Genomic DNA, 23049 nt, shown 5'->3' on the forward strand with positions numbered 1-23049 from the left:
CTTAACAGTCAATCAATACACACATCTTAAAACCAAAAAAAATGAATTAAAGAGTCGACGGAGACTTCAAACAGGAAGAAAAATAATTTTGAATTTTCAATAGAGAACCTAAATAATTCTTTACAATCAGGAAAACATGTTTATTTTTAATGTGTATTGATTAATTCTGATGTTTCCACATTTTTGACATCAATAATATTCTTCAATATTCTATATTATTCTTCAATAAAAAGGACTGCTACAAAGGACGCAGGCGAAAATGGATCTCCACTCGACATCTCATCGCACATAGTTTTGCATCATACCATTATTTAACTGAACTAATTAATATGTTTGTTACGTACATATGTTTTCTTTAACAGTCTGTTTGTCATGAAATAAAATATTTCGTCAGTATTACTAACCAACTTCACAACGAATTGTTAGTTTAACAAGCAATAGCTATTTTTCATCAGGGTACAGTCCATTGTTTTGGGAACAGTATGTTAGTGGTATAGAAGTGTATTTTCTTTTCTGTATTTTTTTATCCTTCATATTCACAATTATTACTGTGTAGTTTGAATCAGTCAGAATAGTGCCACTCACAAGTTGTCCAATGTAAAAGAAAATGAGTCTTTCACGTGTTTGTATGAGATGAGTATCTACAAGTGGCACAAGACAATATGGAATGTGCAGTCCCTACCTTGGACTGACAAAAGTGTACAGCACAACAGCGCCTTTGTCTGCACCATCTTAGTCCTGCCTCAGCGACCAAAATTGGTTTATCAGTAGTATCAGGGCTGCCAGGATAATTGTTTTATTTATTTAAGCTGTTCACGAGCATAGATGTGATTCACCGAGTCGTCTACTTCAATCACATTCACACACAAACAGAATGCAAATACAGTGGTACCTCGGTTCTCGACCACCATCCGTTCCAGACGGCCGTTCAAGAAGCGATTTGTTCGAAATCTGAATCTATTTTTCCCATTACAATTAATGGAAAAAGAAATAATGTGTGTCCAGCTCTGAATGTGCAGTTCTGTGCAGTTTGGCTGTGACAAAGTAATAAACCAAGTAACACTCTGTCCGGGACTCGCCTCATCCCTGTCCGAGCTCCAGCTGACAACAGGACATCAAACCCTGGAGTGCGCGCTCCAGCCTCGGAGGTGTGGAGAGCGAGCGGAGACAGGAAAGGTTTTACACCACAATATGAAGAAAAAACAGTCAGTAAACGGGACACGTCTGCTTACAGAGGCTGCGTTATACACAATAACAAATTCGTGGGTCAGCTGATCAGTCTGCTCACGTTATGTTTTTTCTGGCTTTTTTCGGGGGCGTTCAAGTTGTGGATTTTCGTTCGAAATCCATCAGAAGCAAAAAAATCTCGAATTTTTGTTCGAACTCCGATTTGCTCGAATTCCAAGATGTTCGAAAACCGAGGTACCACTGTAATACCTTAACCGAGGGTACACTGACACACCCAACTTGTAAACATGCACACCTGCTTCAGTATTCCAGCAGCCATCTCATGGCTACAGTCAAAGATGATGTGGAACTCCTTCCCCCTCTTCATCTCCTTTAGCAATGGTTTGGCATCCTTGGTGTCCACAGGAAGCTGCCGGATCTTTAGACGAATGTTGTACTTTGAAGGGGCTTTGATGAGCTCTTGCAACCGAATCAAACCTGGACACAGCAATAGGACACAAGAAAGGACAATGAATCCATAAAAAGACAACTGTTGCTTTATAGAATATATGCGTTTGCCTTTATGACTAATGCTTTTCTTGGTCCTTGGTCTTGTTCTCTGTACGCACGGGTCTCAAACGCGGTCTTGACAATAGCATTAAATATCACTGTCATTATGCTACTGGAAAAAATGTTATTCAGTCACACTAAAGTGCTTTACCACACCTGAGGGGTAATCCTGTGCTGCACATTATGGTTAGAGTGTGTGGAAGAGGGACTTCCGTTTCCGCTTGACATGAGCTAGAGGCAATTCTCACCTGCTCCTGTACTTTTTTCACTAAAACTCAACATGAAGGAACCAGCCCCACAAAGTTTATGGCAGAATTCATATTCGGGCTATTCGGAGAGAATAACTTCACTCCACCTGTGCTCATCGACAACGCACACCGGGCGCTTGTGCCGAAACTGAGTTCAGGACAACGTCCCCGAGCGATGATTGTGTGCTTTCACTACTATGCTCAATGGGAGAAGATCCTTGGACTTTCCAGAGGGATGGAGTCTCTTAATTTCCAAGGATCATGAGTCCACATTTTACCTGACCTTCCAGTTGATGTGAGTAAACTTAGGTTGTATACAGCTTTAACTACCCGGCCACACTGTCTATCACTTTCAATGGAGTATGCCACACTTTCGACTCTCCTGACACTGCGGAAGATTTCTATCGCACCAACTTACAGCCTACGCAAGGAGAGTGAAGACAAGACGGCCCCGATCTTTTGATCTCTCATGAAAAATTGTCAGATGGGATTTACTGAACGCAAGTGAGGACTGCGTTTACAAGTTGCATACAGTTGTGATTTCTCAGTTTATGTCTATATATATATATATATATATATATATATATATATACATATATATTGTTCTGATACTCTGATAGCTTAACACGTGCAAGTTTAAGTTAAGCTACTTCGGTGTTAAATCACCACGTGTGTCTTTGACTGGGGAGGTTCTGCTCAGCCTATCAGTTCCAGATGGGTGTGAGGGGTGGGGGGAGTTCATTGACATTATAAAACAAAGCTTTTTCTTTCATTGTTTTTTGGTTGTTTGTTTAATATTTTGTATTCAAATAATTATCCTCCCCAAAACCCTGAAGTACAGCTTTTACTGGATGCTAAAAAGGCATTTGATAGGAATGGGATTTTCTGTTTTCCACCATGAAAAGGTTTGGTTTCGGAGAAAAATTCAGAGATACTGTACATGTCCCCTCAAGCCCCATACAGGCCCAATTTGATTTGAAGTATTTTACACTCCACCAGACAGCGCTGTCCACTCTCCCCCCAGTTGTTTGCAATGGCTATTGAACCCTTGGCAATTGCAATACGTTGTTTAAGGAGCTACAGGGGTATTAGGAGGGGAGGAGAAGAAAATAAAGTTTCTCTTGATGCAGACGATTTATTATTGTATAGAGTGCCTATCATAAGTATTCACCCCCTTGGATGTTTTACCCTTTTAGAGCTTTCATAAATCAATTATGGTCAATAAAATTTGGCTTTTTTAACACAAAAATTTATTGGAAAAAACTCTTTAATGTCAAAGTGAAAACAGATTTCTACAAAGTAATGTCAATGAAATAAAAATATTTTAAGACATATAATTGTTTGCATAATTAATCACCCCCTTTTTAAGTTAATGGTCTAATTCAATAGAGGTCCAACAAATTCTTGCCAATAGTCTCACAGTTAGTGAAATGAAGATCACTTGAGTGGTGTGGGTGTGCTTCAAGTGACTGAGGTATAAAACACCTGTGTCCCAATGGTCCAGACTGGTGGATCAGTATTCTTGGCGACAATTACACCATGAAGACAGAAGAACACTCCAAGCAACTCAGGGAAAGGGCGAGTGAGAAGTACAATTCAGGGGATGGATACAAAAAAAATTCCAAAGCATTAAACATCCCCCGGAGTTCAGTGAAATCCATTATCAAGAAATGGAAGGAATATGGCACTCGTGTGAATCTGCCTAGAGCAGGATGCCCCTGTAAACTAAGTGACCGTGCAAGTAGGAGACTAGTGAGAGAGGCAACCAAGACCCCTACGACTACTCTGAAGGCGTTACAAGCTTCAGCTGCTGAGATGGGAGAGACTGTGCATATAGCAACTGCTGGCCGGGTTCTTCACCGGTCATAGCTTTATGGGAGAGTGGCAATGAGAATGCCACTGTTGAAGAAAAGTCATATTCGAGCTCGACGAGAGTTTGCCAAAGAGCACGTGGAAGACTCCATGGTCAAGTGGAAGAAGATTCTTTGGTCTGATGAGACCAAAATCGAGCTTTTTGGCCATCAGACAAGACGTCATGTTTGGTGGACACCAAACACTGCACATCACCAAAAACACACCATCCCCACTGTTAAGCATGATGATGGTAGCATCATGCTGTGGCAATGTTTCTCAGCAGCCGGACCTGGAAGGCTTGTAAAGATAGAGGGCAGAATGAATGCTGCAAAATGCACTGAAATCCTGGTGGACAATCTTATTCAGTCTGCAAGAGAACTACGGTTGGGAGAAGATTTCTTTTCCAGCAAGACAATGATCTGAAGCATACTGCAAAAGCTACACAGGAATGGTTAAAAAAGAACCAGGTAAATGTTCTGGAGTGGCCGAGTCAAAGCCCAGACCTCAATCCTATAGAGAATTTGTGGCTGGACTTACAAAGGGCCGTTCATGCCCGATACCCACGCAACCTGACAGAGCTTGAGCGGTTTTGCAAGGAAGAATGGAGCAAGCTGTACAAGACATATCGAGACTTATCCACACAGACTCACTGCTGTGATTGCATCCAAAGGTGCATCTACAAAATACTGACTGGAAGGGGGTGATTAATTATGAAAACAATTATATTTCTTTATATGTTTTTATTTCATTGACATTACTTTGTAGAAATCTGTTTTCACTTTGACATTAAAGAGTTTTTTCCAATAATTTTTTGTGTTAAAAAGCCACATTTTATTGGCCATGATTGATTTATGAAAGCACTAAAAGGGTAAACATCCAAGGGGTGAATACTTATGATAGGCACTGTATATCAGACCCATGGAAATCATTGTCAAATATTCTGCCATATTCCTCTCTTGGACGAATATGGCAGGGTGTCTGGATACAAATTTAATTTATCTAAAAATGAGTTATACCCCATAAATTCAAGAGCCAATAATTTATCTTTTGCTCATCTACCCTTTAAACTTGTTGATAATTCATTTAAATATTTGGGAATTACTGTTACCCAGCACATTTCGGAATTATTTAAACAGAATTTTAAATTGGTCTAATTTCCCCATGTCATTAGCAGGGAGAATAAACACAGTGAAAATTAACACTTCCCAAATTTTTATTTTTGTTCCAATGTATTCCCATTTATATCAAGAAAACCTTTTTTTAAAGATTTCGATAAAGCAATAACTGGATTTATTTGGAACAAAAAAATGTGAGCATACTAAAGGAATTCTTGCAAAGGAGCAAATCTTTAGCTGGAATTTTAAACTTTATTATTGGGCCTGTAATATCTGTGCTTTGTCCTTTTGGATTCATAATTCTGAATTTGAAAACACTCTATCCTTAAATATGGAGCAAGATTCTTGTAACCCAACCTCATTAGCAGCTTTAGTCTTTTCCCCACTCCCATTGTCATTATACTACTCAAAGCATAATTCTGTTGCAACACAATTGAAAATATGGTCTCGAGTTAGAAAACAATATGGGTGGCACAGAATGTCTTATTTAGCACCGATAAACTCTAATCATTGTTTCCTACCGTCGCTATTAGAGTCTTCATTTGAAATCTGGAGAAACAAAGGCATAAAGAATATAAAATCCTGTTATATAGATTGTATATTTTCTTCCTCTGAACAACTTTGTGGCAGGTTTAATCTTCCCCACAGTCATTTTTTTTCTCAATATCTACAATTCAGACATTTTATTAAGTCAAATTCAGCTTGTTTTCCAAATCTACCAGAGGACTCACCGATGGACTTAATTCTCTCTTCAGATCCATCAGCCAGGAGAGTAATTTCTTCTATGTACACCACTTTGATGACTCAACAGAGAACAGCTCTAGATCATTTAAAGTCTGCCTGGGAGGGTGATTTGGGTCCCTCCCTCACTGACGATGAATGGGAGGAAGCATTAGGAAACATACACCAGACTTCAATATGTGTGAGACATGGACTCATTCAATTCAAAATATAACATCGTCTTCATTATTCAAAAGTGAAACTTGCCTCAATATACCCAAACGTGGATCATCTTTGTGACCGATACAGACAACATCCAGCATCTCTTGGACACATGTTTTGGCTTTGCCCAAATTTATTTAACTTTTGGTCCCAGATTTTTACTACTTTGTCAGAAATGACAGGGCATGTAATCAGACCTGATCCCAAACTCGCCCTATTTGGGATCCACAGCAATAACTGCCCACTTTAAGGTATTAAATACAGAATGACAGTGTTTACTCTGATCATTTCCCCATAGACTCATATTGCTAAACTGTAAAAATTCTTGTCTTCCTAGTTATAAATGGTGGCAATGAGATGTTATTCAACATTTGAAATTGGAAATACCTCGTTTTCTTTTAAAAAGTTCCACTGACAAGTTTGATAAGATGTGGCTCCCCTTTATCACTCTCGCTGCAACCAGACTGTAATCTCCCCTCATATGATATTGTTATGTTTCACAATGTCTTATACAAGACTAGGGTTGTCACGCAGTATAAGTGATTTTTTTGTGTGTGTTTGACTGTTTTTTTTTCTTAATTTATCCATCTATTTTTATAATTTCTTTGGGAATAGAGAAAAGAAGATATTGATCATTGAGATGTATATTTTTGCTGTAATGTGTCAATAAAAATATTGTCAAAAAAAAAAGTGTGTGGAAGAGTCTAACCGGCCAACAATGTTAAAAGAATGGAGGTGGAGTATGGAACATTTCACAACTACTAAATTGGGATGCTTAAAAAAAAAACAAAAAAAAAACATTGTTTTGGTTGAAGACTTCTGCTGGTATCAATGGTGATGATATCCCAATATTGACGTGGTCTATATTTTCAACTGTAATATCTTTAAAAAAAACGGGATATGATAATATCATGTGACTACCACTGCCAAGACGCTGGCAACAGTCATCGCCGTCCACCATGGGGCTGGCAGTACTTAGTAGTATCCATTGGGGTTGCCCTCCATATCCGTAGTTTCTGAGTGCAAAAAGGAGGAAAGGTGACAATAGTGGACTCTATAATTTCCTGCTGGGGAGAGAGTGCCAAGTACGACTCAGAGGTGATGAGATCATGCCTTGAACAGTGTAAACCACTAATCATCCCAGTTAGAGGGAATAGCAAGGACAGTATGTCACTGACTTGTCACAAACAATCACAGCGTACTGAATTTGTACACTTTGCATTTCTTTTCCTTTTATAACCAACGGAAATTTCTCCTTGTAAAGACTGTGATGAAAGGTGTGAGACAAGCTTGTCCAGAATCTGCACACTTGAGTGTAAACGAATTAGTTTTCGCCACATCACCTGACGCCAACAGTGGCTGTCAATGCAACAATTACCTGACATCCATCATCCATCATCGGAAACATTGATTTTTTTTTTTTTGCCATGTATTGATCGGTCCATTCCTGCCAGCTGCTCATTGTGGCAAATACAATATTAGAGGAGTTAGATGAGGAACCTTGCAGAGGAAATTGATTCAGACTCCAGACCCAGCAGAGGTATTTCAATTTGACAGATCAACTTTCACTGAGCTGTTCAATAAGCCCTTATCTTCTGTGTGGTCCATCAGTCATTCCAGTTTGAAAACAACTAAATATGAAGAGAAAACATTTAATAGATCCAATTGAATATAAATACTGCATATAGTGTTTTTGGTTCTTTTCAAGTGTTGGGGAGTGAAAATAGAATTGCAGTGTTCAATAATTGCTCAACGATCTACAACCTTCTGTTTACATGATCAGCTCATAAATAATGAAATTTTTTGTTACATTTTTATCATTATTATTATTATTACCTGAAAATCAGTCTGAAATGTAAAGAAAAAATGCATGTTTTTTGTTTGCGTTATTATTTGTTACATATGTAGTTTGTCTCTACTGTTTCTCTACTGTCTTCACTGCCTCAGTTGCCTCTCCTGACCAAGATCTAAAATTGAATCTTATCAGACATCCCCGACCTTGTTACCAGATATGCACCATATATGACGTAAAGAGTAAACTCACAGTGGGTGGTGAATCTTAACATGTCTTTATAGTATTGCCCTTACTGGTTAACTCTTACTGTCTTTTTTTTGTCTACAAATTATTATTGCCATGCACAACCATGAACAATGTCGGAGGATATGTATAAGGAGGATGCCTGTGGATGAGAGAGAGGATAGTTGGCTGTGTCCCATTTCTTACCCTAACACTCGTTTTTGACTCTGACACTCGGTTTTGCGCGTTCACGTGTAAGTATAGTGTGTCCCAATACTAATCCTAAACCTCTTGATCTAATCTAATCATCTAATGTAACAATTTCTTGAAAGTTATGCCAATATCGGGCATCAGACATCCTGTATAAATACCTGACTTGAGCGTCTGTCAAAGACACTGTCTACGCTAAGGCCTGTTACTCTCTTACAGTATGTGAAGCCGGTTCTGCAGCTGTTAAAGAGTGATTTTCGAGACTACTTGAAGGAAAAATATGGTGACTCAGCATTCCAGGAGTTGTAGAATATGGTGTCTCATTGATAGATGCCAGGTTCAGACGCATGTCCTGAAGGACAATATTTAGAAACTGTCTACCGTTACCACCGAGGTAGATCTATGAACTGTCCACCACTAGTTTTCAATAACACATGTGCACGGCTTCAAATGTCATCTTCATCACTGAAATATGTCTGTAATCAAAGAAGAATGATTTTGTGTTTAATAGTAGGTAAATAGTTCTTCATACCTACAAAGCTTGTGTAATTTTGGAAACAATTTTGCAGATCAACCTGCTTCAGTATGGACAGCAGGAAGAATCAAATAGTCCTCTGAACCTTTCCAGCTCCAAGACTGGAGAAGGGTCTTTACATTAGTTTTTACAGGAACCTTTTTCTCAGGTCCGCCAAATACAAAGCTGTGTAAGCATAAGCAGAACACTGTATAGAGAGATGGCAGGATTATGTCTATTTGTAATGTGTGAATAAACACTAAAACATTAATGTCTAGATAAATCGAAACAATTATTTAAAATAAATAAATCTTCCGCAAATAGCATGCTAAGATCTCCCAAGTGTCAGTCGCTATATTTTCACCTATTAAAAAGGATTTTCTGCAGGACCTTCGACACAAGCACAGTTGCGCAGTTGAAATATATTGGTTTAGATGAAATGAACACTGATTCCCACACACAGGAGAATGATTCCAGTATTGAACAGTACTGCTAACTGTTTGTGTATCAGCGTTTCAATGAATTTCAAAGATGAGGCCACCAATCGACAGCTGGGAGGTTAGTTCTTGGGATGCATGTTTTTTGTTTGCGTTATTATTTGTTACATATGTAGTTTGTCTCTACTCTTGTCTTAGTTGCCTCTCCTGACCAAGATCTACAACGGAATCTTATCAGACATCCCCCACCTTGTTACCAGATATGCACCATATATGACGTACAGAGTGCAAGCTCACAATGGGTGGTGAATCTTAACATGTCTTTATAGTATTGCCCTTACTGGTTAACTCTTACTGTCCTTTTTTGTCTACAAATTATTGTTGCCATGCACAACCATGAATTATGTCGGAGGAGGTGTATAAGGAGGATGCCTGTGGATGAGAGAGAGGATAGTTGGCTGTGTCCCATTTCTTACCCTAACACTCGTTTTTGAGTATGACACTCGGTTTTCCGCGTTCACGTGTAAGTATAGTGTGTCCCAATATTAAGACAGAGGGCACTCGCTGTTCACCACTTAAAATGAACCCTTCAAACCAAGGAAGCTCTGGAGCTGACTTGAACCAAAGTGGGAATATGAAGTGTGGATAGATTTCCAGGATACCACAGTACTTTATTTAAAAACATTGTTGGAAAGGACAGAGGGACATTTTAGTAATGAGGACTACTCCTCCATTTGTTTGCTTTGTCTCTTATCACACGTTAGCAACCAAAATAGTCTATTGTGTTTGAGAACATTAACAATACAACACGTATGTAAAACATTATGTTTTTATTTCTTCTTAACAAACAACAGTCGGCTAGGATCCAGGCTAACATTAACATGTTCGTACTTTTAATAGGTCTATCACCGCAACATAGCAGCAAAGCCGACTTCGGGTGTCCATTTCTTCTGTTGGTTCAACAAACCAAGTGAGATTGTCAGCGCAGATGCAAGAGGTTGCAAAAACGTTGGAGCCGGGATGTCCAAAACGTCTCTAACACTCGATATGCAGAAAAAGAAACACAGCACGACAGTCAATGACACGTTCACTTAGGGACGTCAATCACTTCATTTCGTCGTCGGAGGGCACTTCATAGTGTTGGACACTCAATAACCAAGTGCTAGTGTTAACTGCGAGTGTTAGGGTGAGAAATGGGACGCAGCCTTAGACACTTCATAGTGCACTCTGGAAGTGACTAAAACAAGATGTTTCATAAATGTAGCGATGCAGTGATATAATGTAACCCAACAACTCAATTCAATTCAAGCAGTTATATTACGATCTGCATTCATGTCAACCACTATTCTTTCAATTTGGTTTAATTTCATTAAAGGCACCAGTCACGATTAGCCTTTATGAGACTAGCAAAAATATAAACCTGCTTTAAATTCAGTAAAGGTGACATTTTCTCTCGCTTACTCTTCCCCTTACTGATCCCCCTTTAAGCAAAGAAATTACTCTGTTCATTGAACTCACTAGTGAGATGTGCAGAGGGTGTTGACTTTGCACACTGATACAGACAATATGTTCTCTGTGCAGGTCAGCAGTGATATTGAACACCGCCAGGATGTCTTCCAGACTAATCTGATTTCTGTTTGCCCTCACGGCCCAGCTTTTCTGGGCACACAGTGTCACCTGTGTAAACCATGTGGCAATGCTGTGCTCAGGTCCAAGCATAATCTCATTTCCTATCGGACAGGCAGAAAATCAAGGCACTATTAACCTCTTCCTGAACCAGCGCAACTTAATTGAGAGAGGTGGCAGGATCAGGAGAGATCAATTCCTTCCCAAAGCTCCCTGTGAGACCTTTAGAAATACGAAGTCACAAACGCACAGACACCCACACAAGAACATGCATGCACGAACACACAAACATTGCAGTTGACACAATAGCGAAATTGTGGTTAGATGAAATTTGCAGGTGTATTTGCAGAAAAAAAAATCGACAATTTCATGGATTTCAGATGTTTCCACCCACACAAAGACAAGTGGTCATTTATAACCTGACACTGTGTTCTTCATCTCAGATCAGTGTTCGTCTTTTTCAAGATTTGTAACGACATTTTAAACACTGTTTCTTTTATTACAGTAGTACTTTGTAGTCTGATTGATATTACTTTTATTATTTATTATTCATATTTTAGTATTTTTTCCACAAAAAAAAACACAACCTGAAAGCAAAATCCTGTGCATAAGTTCATGTCTGAGGACAAGGACAGTTCTGATCCCAGTTCTGGAGGATCTAATTAGCATGACACTGCAAAACATGGGAGTTTCGTTGACCTGAATACTAAACACAATGGACACACACACTGCAGCCCTGTAATCCAGGCCAAAGTTGCCACAGTGTGCCTGTTGGAAGAAGCTCCAGGAGGCCTGGCAGCTGTCCCGTGATTGGCACAAACTGTCAGCATATGGTGCATGTACCCAGCCTGTTGCCTTATTTGTTCCACAGTGTCCCAGACTGCAGTAAGATTTGAAACTGAATATTGTTCTCTCTTTAGCTTCAATTACAACTGTCTGATGTCAAACTGTCAAAGCACTGCCGTTCGCTTTTTGCTCATTTGAATAGAAGTGTGAGAGTTTGACCGTTGATCATGTTTTGGGATACAAAAAATAGAAAATATAAAAACATAAGAGACATCTGTAAAACCCAATCCACACCATACAGGGAAATTCCTATCTATCTACCCCTCATTCTTAGTACCCCTCAAAACCAAGTGTTAATCTGGTGACCTAAAAATGGGACACCCTTTCAATGTCAAAAGGGACCAGCTGGCTGCATTAATATTTGGCCAGGGCCAAGAGGGCCCACAGAAATAATTGTTGTCTGTGATCCTGAAAAATGCAAACTACTGTATACAGTTTGCAGTATTTTATGTATGATGTACTGTATATACTGTGGTATAAGTTTTGTATGATACTATTGAAAGCTTTAAATAGTTTTTACTGTTGAAAACATTTAACATGATGGCAGTTTTTAATTTTTAAGTTATGGATACGCAATGTTTGTTATATTTTTTAACATATTCATCAAAATAAATATGTTACATATACATTTTGCAGTATTTTTTTCCAATAGTTTGTTTTGTAACATTGCAACTCACTATGTGAGATAATCTAGTATAATTTCATAAGAACGTTACATATGAATTAGGCAAATTACATGAGAATGAATCACACAGTCTGAATAGTTTTTAATGACAATAGAATATACATTTACAGCAATAGAACACTCTGCAAAAACGGTTGGAGAGTCAAAACATCAAAAGAAAAAAAAAGGAAACCAAATCCAACCTGAACATTTTATCAAGCCTGTTAGCTCTTCCAAACCCCCTGCAGTCCCTGAAATTACACATTATTTTATGATTACTTTTGAATATTTACACCATTAACCCAGCCTATTGAAAAACCTGCACTCATTACGGCCCTTCGCGGAACTAATTGCCCATCCTTGCCATGTCTGATAGTGGACAGCTGATCGCAACCTAAACACAAAGTAGTGCCGATTCTGCTTGAGTTGTTTGTCTTACAGTAGATATTAACTCAAAATCTGCAATACAGCCATTCTTCCATCATAATGAGTCGCAAACAATTGTGAATATAGAAAATGTAATCCATGCAAAAACGAAGTATAATATCTATTACAATTGGCTCCTGATATGCTTTGCTTTCCTCAGATAAAATAATGCAGAATTGAAACTTGATTTGGACTCTTGACCAAAGACCAAAAACCTTGGACTTGTGACTAAAAACTAGAGACCTGACTTGAAAATGTAAAAAATGACTTAGTGTCACTATCTGTGAGCCTCTTCAAGATGAAGACTAAATGTTTATTCTTCTTGCAAACGATATACTGTGACAATAACACAGAATCCAGAACACATATCGTTGAAAATATAATACATTCACAGAGACCGCAAAATGATTTGTCAGTTGTTATTAACGATGATGAGAATTGTGCAACGTTGTTCAGGTGTTGGGCACTCATATGATAAAGGAGGAACCAAGCCTGTTTCGAGACCAATGCCTTTTCATGCCTTCAAACCCCCAACCATAGGTCGCATCCTATTATTCTGCAAAGCCTTGTAATCATACAATTTTCTTACAATTGTGTTGCAAGAGTTGCTTCACAAAATAGGCAATCAAGGAAGAGAGACAGGTTTATAGCAATTGTCAGTTTTTTAAGGGGTCAAAAAGTCAGATCAGGTTAGATGCCATTCGAAACATAGCTTTATAACAGCTTGGATCGCAGTTTGCTATGTCACACAAACTACAAGGACATTTGCAAGACTGTAATTTAGAGTTCGAAGTGCCAAGTGGATTTAACATCAATAAAACAGGAATGTGTTTTATTGATTTTGCATGCTTCCAAAATCAGAAATCAAATAATATAATCCAATAATATAATCCATTTAGATTTTTTATGGACTGGTACATTAAGATTTATTTTTATAAAACGTTCTATTCAACAATTTTTATTTTCCTTGCATAGTTATTTCGAGGATGTGATACATATGCTCCACTCTTTCCTTCAGCAGCATGTCTGCTGTGTTTTTTTTTTTTATCTGTCGTGTAAAGTTTGCATCCTGCAGCATATGCATGGGAAAATGCTCCGCAGGGAAGCGCATTAGAAGGCTTCAACGCCGCAAACTTAATAGGCCATCTAAAGCACCAGCACTTGATGGAGCATGGAGAGTTTTCAGGGCTTAATGAAAGTGAGACCGCCGGTTCCTCAGCAGCAGGCAGTTAGCACAGCAACACCCGCAGGTCCGAGCATGACATTTGGAAAGCTAAACAAATTGCCCCAAAAAGGTGTTGTTTACGTGGAGACAGAAACGACCAAATCTGTCGCTGTTTTGTGTCAGATGCGGAGTTCATTTGCCACCTCAAGCTGAAACTTTTGAAAACGTCTAGTGAGGGAATAAATGCAGCAATGGAAGACGAGTGCTCTCTCTCTCTCTCTGTCTCTCTCTTTCTCTCTGAGCCCGGCTACAAGCGGCCAATATGAAAATATTTCATGGACATAGCAAAGTCAGCTAGTGCTTGACTAAACTGTGTAGTCTCACATTGAATTTAGTGTATTTTTTCAGTTGCCCTTTCGATAGTGTAATTGCTGCATTCTGCAAGGTTTTTGCTTCTGTTTTTTTTCTCCTTGAAGTGGGATATAAAAAATGTGTGTGATAAAATGATTTAATGGGTAACTACATCTTGATTGAAAGTTGATCCTCAATCCATGTGATCAGTATTGGAGATCTCTGGTGTTCTGTTAGTTGAAAAAGAGACACACATTGAGATTCATATTCTAATTCCAATTTTTGTTACCATTATTTTTTTAATTCAGATCCAATTCAGTCACCAGAAATTAGTTACTCATAGTGCAGAGATCCAAAACGATCTGACCACACTAGGCTTTTCTATTGATCTGGAGGCACTGTCCAGGACTTGATCGTGCTGACGGAGTAGGGAGTGGAATGTATCTAGACACGGTCAGCCAGCGGTCAATTTGGCTCAAAATTCAGATCATCGTCACAATCTAACTGAAACCTGTGAGATGTATTTAGTGTATTATTCATTAGTGATTGCGGTGAAATCATTAAATCCAGTGAAACATATTCAATATCCTCCAGTCATAAAACCACACGCACTATTTACCCAAATGGACAATCAACATGTGAATAGAGAGCTTGTTGTGACTGACAACAACAATGAACCAATAAAGGAGCCCCCCCTAACCCCTTCCTCCCTTCACACCTGAGACCCAACACCACAACTTTGAGTCAACATTTTACAGTAGCCATCTGTCTGCACACCTTGCCTTTCTACTTGCCCATTTTAAAGCTAAATAAATAAATAGTATAAAACAAGTTAATAAGTTAAGTTAACTTTCCAGTGGTCATCTTAACATAAAAAAGTAGTTCGTTACAGTTACAAATTACTTCTCTCTCCATTCACCCTGCAACACTGATCCTCACAATTCATTCAGGAATCAGCATGAGAATAGTGAGTTTGTTGGGACAGACAGCAGTGAAAGGCCCAGAAAAAGAGCTCTCCAACCCTTGCTTCACATCTGAGCCTCAAGAAAGACCAGAACTTTTAAGATTACACTGTATGGCAACCTGGTAGCACATTATTAAAGGGAGTATTGGGGTTTTTTTTAACTTAAAGCACGAAATGATTCAGGAGCATGCTGTCTCATACATAAGAAAACATTTTGGATCAGACCATCGCTTTGTTCAAGACAATGATCCAAAACACACAGCTGCTGGAGCATGCATGGCATCCAAATGGATCAACTGGGTGAAAACTCCACAGGGGTCACCAGACTTTAATGAGTGGATCTATTAAAAGAAAATAAAACAACAGCGTGTTAAGCTTTTTAATTCTAATTAAAAGCTACAGATACAACGGCAAACCACCATTTATAAAATGTAAGAATGGGAATAGCATGAAGAACTCATCTCATGAACCCGAGCTTGCCACAGATGACCTCCTCAAGTAACCTATTCCTGAGACATGGTACTCTTTACTAAGTGGAGGGATGATATGTGGAGCGCTAATCACACTCTGGACTTGTCTCAAAACACAACCGAAGTTGGTGTGAGACTAGCTTTCAATAGTCACTCTGGGCTTTGTGTATGGACAGAAAGCGCCACCATCAGTTCAACAAAAGGGGGGGCTGGAACTCTGCTGGAAGTCGGCTGGTACTGTGCTGGGAGGGGAACTTTAGAACTACTCCTACTGTAAGTCCCTGACATTCTAACGTCTCACTGTCCATACTCTGGCACACATAGAGGGGGCAGCATGGGCAGAGAGTTTGGTCTTCCTTCCTGATAGTAGCAGATTGACAAGGCTGTTTGAGGTGTGTGTAGCATCTTGCATTATCCTGATGGCTTCCTGGGTGTCCACACAGTTATGGTGCTGGTCAGGATGCTCTCTATAGCCACTGTGTAGGATGGGCACATGATGGAATCAGGGAACTGGCTCTTCTCAGCTTGCGGAGAAAGTAGAGCATGTTTCCATCATGATCAATGTTTAGCAGATGGACTTCAACAAATGAACAGTGCAGAGAGCCGGCGATGTTGTTGTAAACAAACTTTCCTATAATCCACCGCAGTTATACCGCTATGACGTCACCCTTCCAAGTCCAATTGTTATCTGGGTAAAATTACGTGGACGGCATCTTGGCTTCTGGAAATGTGAAGACTTACATAGCTGTTAGACCTTCTTTGACCTGCACGGCACACGAGAGTTGACTGCAATATATGCACGCAACACTACGTAAGAGAACCATTTTTTGTCATGTTATTAATGTTCATGCACATAACTTGTCCAGCTGTGCATTGCTTATATTTAGATTGGAGGAAGTGAGGCAATATGCAAATGCGTCTTTCTTTGAGTTCTTTGTACATTGTACATTTTTTCTGTTTCAGTCACATATATCGTGATATATTGTTGATGAAATTTCTCGCAATATATCACACATCGCAGATCATATATCATGATATTACCATCACTGTGGGCCAAATACTGGCATGGTATTGAATCGTAAACTATTAAATTTTTTGAGAATGATGAAATTATGGAGCCATTGTACTTATGCACTTATCCACTTCCAAGTAATCTTTGGTTTTCAGAACATCTCCAACAAGCAGTTGTAACTCAGAATGCTGCATGTCGAGTTTCAGTCGAACAGAAACATTGTGTAAATGTTCACTGTAAGAGAGCTGGCTAATTTTACCCGTGAATTGCCGTTAAAGGCTCGCAAGAGAGAGAAGGGCAAATAAGGTCGACATCACAGGCAGAAGTTTCAAAAGCAACATTTTCATCAGTAAATCAGTCAAACGTATAACAAAATAACAGAAACACGATTAACATTTGAACAAGTCAAGAAATTCTATTAACATATGTGAACTTGTGATTGTCGTCGTGTAAATGTTTATTTTTTAATTTTTTTAATCCAAAGCATTCATTTGTATCATTTTTTTCAGAATCTGATCTGAAAAAGAAATGTGTATGTGCCTGTTTGAACAAGAGTCCACTTTTGACCTAAACATTGCCTTCGTCATCTTCAACATAATCAAAGTGAAAGGTAGAGAGATTTTCCAGGGGAGTTTGCAAACTGTCAGAGAAAAATGACAATCTTACCTGTGCTGTCGTCATAAACCACAGTGACTGTCTTCCACTTGAAAAAATTAACCAGGTCCAGGATGGCACGACTGAGGGATGAGAAGTCTGGGTACAGGCTCACATAGAAGGCATCCTTGTTGTCGGACACTTGGTGCTTCCACTTGGTCTGAATGTGTGGTACTCCCAGTGCATTGCAGATGGACTGAACAGCGTTGGCTGAAGAACTGTGAGAGGGTCCAAAGATAGCTGCCACCCCCAAAGATAGCTGGTCGCAGGCTGGAGTGAGAAAAACATTCTGTTATAATGACTGGAGTGACTGCACTTGATATGGTTCACACACTTTCTTTTGTCTCAAATGATCAGATACCGCACAACATGTCGCACAACAACAACATAATATTAAGATGATGATGGAAACATTTATTTAAGTCTTTTTTTTCTGACCAAATCTTACTAAACATGGCCCTTTGATGACAATGACATGACAGTAATGTCGGCGACTTTTTGTTGATGAGACAAGTTTAAAATGTCTGTATATGGTCTGTCAGACAGTCAAAATACATAGAATGTCTGCACATGTAACACATGAAACACCCATGTTCGGACACATCCACAACTCTGGTCTCTGGCACCACATTCATTGATGTTGATATAGTTACTTAAGGGTATGGCGGTGCAATGAATCCATTTATTGTTAAATCTAAATCGGGATTTTTGATTTGTACGATGTGGAAAAAAAAATCAATATTAAAATGAAATGAAATTATTTCACACTTGCCCATAATAAAAGTCCGTATCACTCTAAAGACGTACGATCCCATCACTGAAGGTGAATTATCTTGTGTCCATGCATTATTATCTTATGATCTTTTCTTATCTTATAGAAGCCCTAAAGTATTTTTATTTTATTTTTTCCCAAATGTCACCAGAGGGAATCCGCAGAAAGATATGGTATCAAATATAATTGCTTTATAAAGACCTAGGCTGACTCCTTGCAACTTAGATATTGCAGGGGCTTTGAGGAAATTTTTTTTTTAAGCACAGTTGTCACGATCGACTAATTTATGAATCAAATTCCTTAGTGGGCGATGGAATTTCCCTTTTCCCCATTTTCTGATGTGTTTTCATCAGTATGTAAATTATGAATGGTTCATGAATGTCACATCTAATGCAACAAAATGAACACAGCTAAAATGACCCTGCACGTCACAAGCTCATGGACACATAGGGTACAATACACTATGGATCCAGGTGTATCAGATGTGTAGTGACAATGGCCACTTTGTCAAGTCTCATCTAAATCCCTACTGTTTATTTCTTCTATATTTGCTGTATATATACACTATATTCCCAAAAGTATTTGTTCATCTGCCTTGACTAAGACATATGATGATATGAAGTGCCATCCACTGTTAAAACACTTCTAAAAACACACTTTACTCTTTGGCTTTTATACAGCCGCACAAAAATGTTTTGGTATCCTGAACAGTGTTAGGACTAACGCGTTATTAAGTAATGCGTTATAGGAACTACGTTATCTTTTGTAACAACGAGTGCCATAACGCATTCCTTTGCCAAAGTTACCAACGCGTTTATCATTATTGTGATTTAAACATGCACGTTACTCGTTACTTCACATTCACAACTCTTTAAAAAGAAGTGCCCATAATACGCATTAAAAGCTTCCATGGCGAACGTGAAGCCTGCATTAGTCACGTGACGCAGCGCCGGGCATGTGAAAAAAATAATGGCTGCAATCGATGACGGTCCAGGTGTGGGATTCCCATTGCACATATTTTCTCATTATTTTTCCTTTTTAGGTAGCGGAGGCTCGAAAACACTATGCTTGTGCATCTTCAAGAAAGTGCACGCGTCGACTGACCAAGCTCGTGGGGAAAGAGTCCGACGAAGTCGCTGCAAAGTTTCGCTGGTCTGACGCCACAGGAGAAACCACTGCAGCCAAACAGCAGTAGCTTGACTTCGCAGAGCCTGTTTCACAGCTGTTATCTCAGAAGCAGTTGAACACACTAGTAGCAGCGAGGTGTGTTGTGGAAGTCATGCTACCTATCGCAGCTATGGAGTTGTCACTGCAATTCATGCTTCCAGTTGCTATAGATGTGTTGCTGTTGAGATGATCGTCAGCTTCGGTTTTGCACTATTGTTTGTCCCTGCTACTACTGAGTGTTCTGTAAAAAGAGTTTTTGAACTGCTAAAAGTATAGTTAAATTAAATGATTACAATAAATATGCCCATCATAAGTTTCAATATTGTCATTTGTTCTCTTGCACTCACACTGCCATTGCACCTTTAGGACAGTAAGTGGCGACTTTGTAATAGGATTGCACTTGAAGTGGGTTAGGGCTTATAGATCATCTAAAGCCTTTATTATCTGACTAACAAATTTAGCAGGCCACACAAACAATAGTAATGGGTCCGATTCTGTCCCAATGTTGCTGGTTCCTGACCCAACCTGGTGACCGTGACTGTTCTAAGATGATTATGTTTGAGCTCCACTACAATATACAGTTTATAAAAAGTTACTTTTGCCTCTAACTAGTTACTTTGAAAGTAAAGAGTAACTGGAAGTAACAAAGTCACTTTTCAACGATGTAACTAGTAACTGTAACTAAGTTACTAATTTAAAGTAACTTAAGCATTCAAAGTTCCTTTCACTGGAATGCCCGAAATGTACCATTCATTCTCACTGCAACCCCCAAACCCAGACTCCATCAGATTGAAGGCGTCTCCACGGCTCTATAGTCCAGTGGCAGCGTGCTTTACACCACTGCATCCAGCGCTTTGCATTGCCTTGCATGGCTTGGATGCAGCTGCTCGGCCATGGAAACCCATTCCATGAAGCTCTCTGCATACTGTGCTTGGGCTAATCTGTTGGCAACATGAAGTTTGGAGTCCCCTTGCAGTTGACTGTGCAGAAAGTTGGCGACCTCTTTGCACTCTGCGCCTCAGAATCCGCTGACCCCTATCCGTCACACATTATTATTTTGCTTTACTTTTTTATGAACAGTGACTCCAGCATCTCCATCTTATAAAACAGGTTCTCAATGACTACCAAGAATGAATACCATGAATGAGGTTTTCACAAATTAAAACTGCAATATTGAACCAAAGTCAGTCCGATTTTCTGATAGCATCCCACCATAAGCAGAGGGGAAATACCTTTTCTAGAAGCCTCAAAGCTGTCGTAGATGTTTATCCTTTGGATGTCATAGGTGAGCGTCGTGTTTGGCAGCAAGGTTCTGTTCCTGTTGATGGTGTTCAGGGCAAATTTAAAGGCTAGTTCCTCTGCACCTGATGGACCACTCTCAATGGACTCAAAAATCCCACCTGCCAATGAAAGAGAAACAAGTCATTAGCTCATCGAGTTACACAGCTAACACACAGTTCAAGATATTTTACTGCATTCTGGCTCTTCCTACTCTTATATGTAGATTTCCTAAACTATCCGTAAAAAAATCTGTCTTCTGATAAAGTGGGATTACGATGGAGATGGACCTGTTGAAATCAGACATGCATGTTCCTTAAATTTCAGTACGATGAGTTCAGAGAGGGACATGTGAAGCTTTCCAGTAGAACAGAGAACATTAACAAAACAACATTTTTTTGAGCGACAAAAATAATAAATTGGAACACAAAAACAGGCATACATAAAAACATCCATATTTACTTTCTCAGTACAGAGCATGCTGCAGTATACAGTATGCAGTATATCGGTTTGTACCTGCAAAAGCTTGATAATTCAGATTGCAGGTGGTAAATATATTTATTCTGCATTTCTTTCTCTGTGCAAACATTCAGATGCATGCTAACACCCCAATCTGCATGACCAATCATGCTTTTACAACTTTCAGTAAACGCAAACCAAATAGGCTGGGCATCTTATGTGTCTATGTCGTGAAAAACCTGGTTGGTGTAGGTACAGTCCTCATCTTTGACCTCTCTGAAGTCCTGCAGAAGTGTCTTAAGCTGGTCCATTTGCTCCTAGTCCAAGTCTCTGAGCTCCTCTCAAGAAGATCATTCATGACTCCCTCACTCTACACGACCAGCAGCAGGAGTGTGAGCGGGGTGTTGCTGCCGCCATTGCTGAAGTGGTTGTCGCTGAAGCTTGGCTTGGGGCGTCATAGTCACTGGACTTGTGGAGGACCAAGATGGTCATCCATGGGTTTGACCCAAACGTCCAACACATGGTGCACAGGAGTTGGAGGTTGAAACAGTTCACCTGTCTAGTTTAATGGCAGCAATGATGGCTGGCTCCTTGCTGATGGAGCAGGGCAGGCTGGAGCACGTTGGCCATAGCTGTGCCTCTCAATCTGTCTGGTGGTCTTCAAACACCAATGTAATGTTGTGAATAAGCAGTCATTTATTCAGCCCCTTGAACCAGTTAAACAGAGTGAGAGTCATTTATATCATACGTCCTTTCACTCGTGGTTCAAACATTTACATTGTTGTAACCCTAAATAAACATTCAAATTAACCAACCTACATTAAAACACTAATATTGACACAGGAGTGCCCAACCTTTTGCAACACAATACACCCAGGTCGCTGCAATACAAAATTTTGTAGTCTGAATAAAAGAGAACACTTCCACCTAGAAGCTGTGTGAATGTGTTTAAAAGCGTGGGCCTCGACAGCTAGAAGTCTCCTGTGAATTCTTCTGACAGCCTTCAGATGAATGGAAAACGAGAAAGCCTGAGGACTAGGGAGTACGCGAGGCAGGTTGGCTTTTAAGATCTATGAGGACTGATTGGCCAGTGACTCAGTCAATCAGGTCTTTGGGGAGATGTGGAGAGCAGGCGTGAAAGATTGAAATGTTTTGTTGAGGTGAGACCGGTGGCCTACCCTGCTGGCTTAATGTCAGTCAGACGCTGCCCACACTCTGGAGTGTATTCATTGAAACTAAAAGCTCCTGCCTGTAGACTGCTTGTCAAGACATGATTCATTTACTAAGCTGCAGATCACTCAGATGAAGGCCATGATTTTGATATCATTATTTTACCCCCGGGAGAACAGAATGTGAGAGTTCAGCCATTGTTCTTTGCAAGCTAGTGATGAGTTCCACTCAGACCACTTCAAGAGGACCTATCGTGTTTCATGCCAGGTGGATGAATTAGGATGGATTAGCTCAATAATAAAACATTAGTAAGAATCATATAAATGTTTATTATTAACACTAGCACTTTGAAATGTAGATTTCAAATGATGTACAGCCTATTGAAAGATTGTAAAAAAAAAAAAAGGATCCTCATAAATGTGCATTGAAGCCACATACATTTGAGTTTGATTATTCGAATTGCTACAACAACAGCATTTCAGGTGCAAAAATATTTTCTCTGGAGGCCAAAAACACAAAAACAACTGTTGGAGAATAACTTGATATGTCTCATTAGAAACATGCGCAACAGTGAAAGTATGATCTGTTTCCTAATGCCAATGGAATGTTGAACCATTGTCCATGTTGGACTCGGCCAGTTTGATGATAACAGTCGCTTTTGCAAACTCGGAATGTCCAGCCAAGTTTCCAAACAATCCAGATCTGGTCTCCTTAGAAAGTATACAGGGACATCTTTCGTCTGTAATGTCAGGTCATGATGGCCCGGCCTAGTGTCCTGAATTTGGGGAAAGCATGGAACACTTCCAGTAACCAAACAGCCTACAATATGTAATATGGTCGTGTGTTTGTGCGATATTGTGTATTGGATGGTGTAAAGGGTTCGAGGAATGCCCTTAGTCGAGTCTCTATTTAATGTGTGCTACTTTGTCTACTTTGACGTCTTTGATTCTG

General features: G+C 39.5%; 1 protein-coding gene across 6 annotated transcripts in view; it reads right to left on the reverse strand.

The window, feature by feature from the left end:
• Positions 1-23049, reverse strand: part of grik2 (glutamate receptor, ionotropic, kainate 2) — a 172203-nt gene that overhangs the window by 101293 nt on the left and 47861 nt on the right. For all 6 annotated transcript variants that reach the window (XR_008416302.1, XM_053882152.1, XM_053882153.1 and 3 more), the window contains 3 exons: positions 20424-20591; positions 17265-17522; positions 1484-1665 (listed from right to left, as the gene is read on the reverse strand). Coding sequence is in view for 5 of the 6 variants with exons in the window: in XM_053882152.1 (XP_053738127.1) it covers positions 1484-1665; positions 17265-17522; positions 20424-20591 (608 nt within the window). In the remaining variant the exon portion in view is untranslated. The remainder of the gene's footprint in view (positions 1-1483; positions 1666-17264; positions 17523-20423; positions 20592-23049) is intronic.

The sequence above is a fragment of the Synchiropus splendidus genome, chromosome 12 (assembly GCF_027744825.2).
Source record: "Synchiropus splendidus isolate RoL2022-P1 chromosome 12, RoL_Sspl_1.0, whole genome shotgun sequence".
Taxonomy (NCBI): domain Eukaryota; kingdom Metazoa; phylum Chordata; class Actinopteri; order Syngnathiformes; family Callionymidae; genus Synchiropus; species Synchiropus splendidus.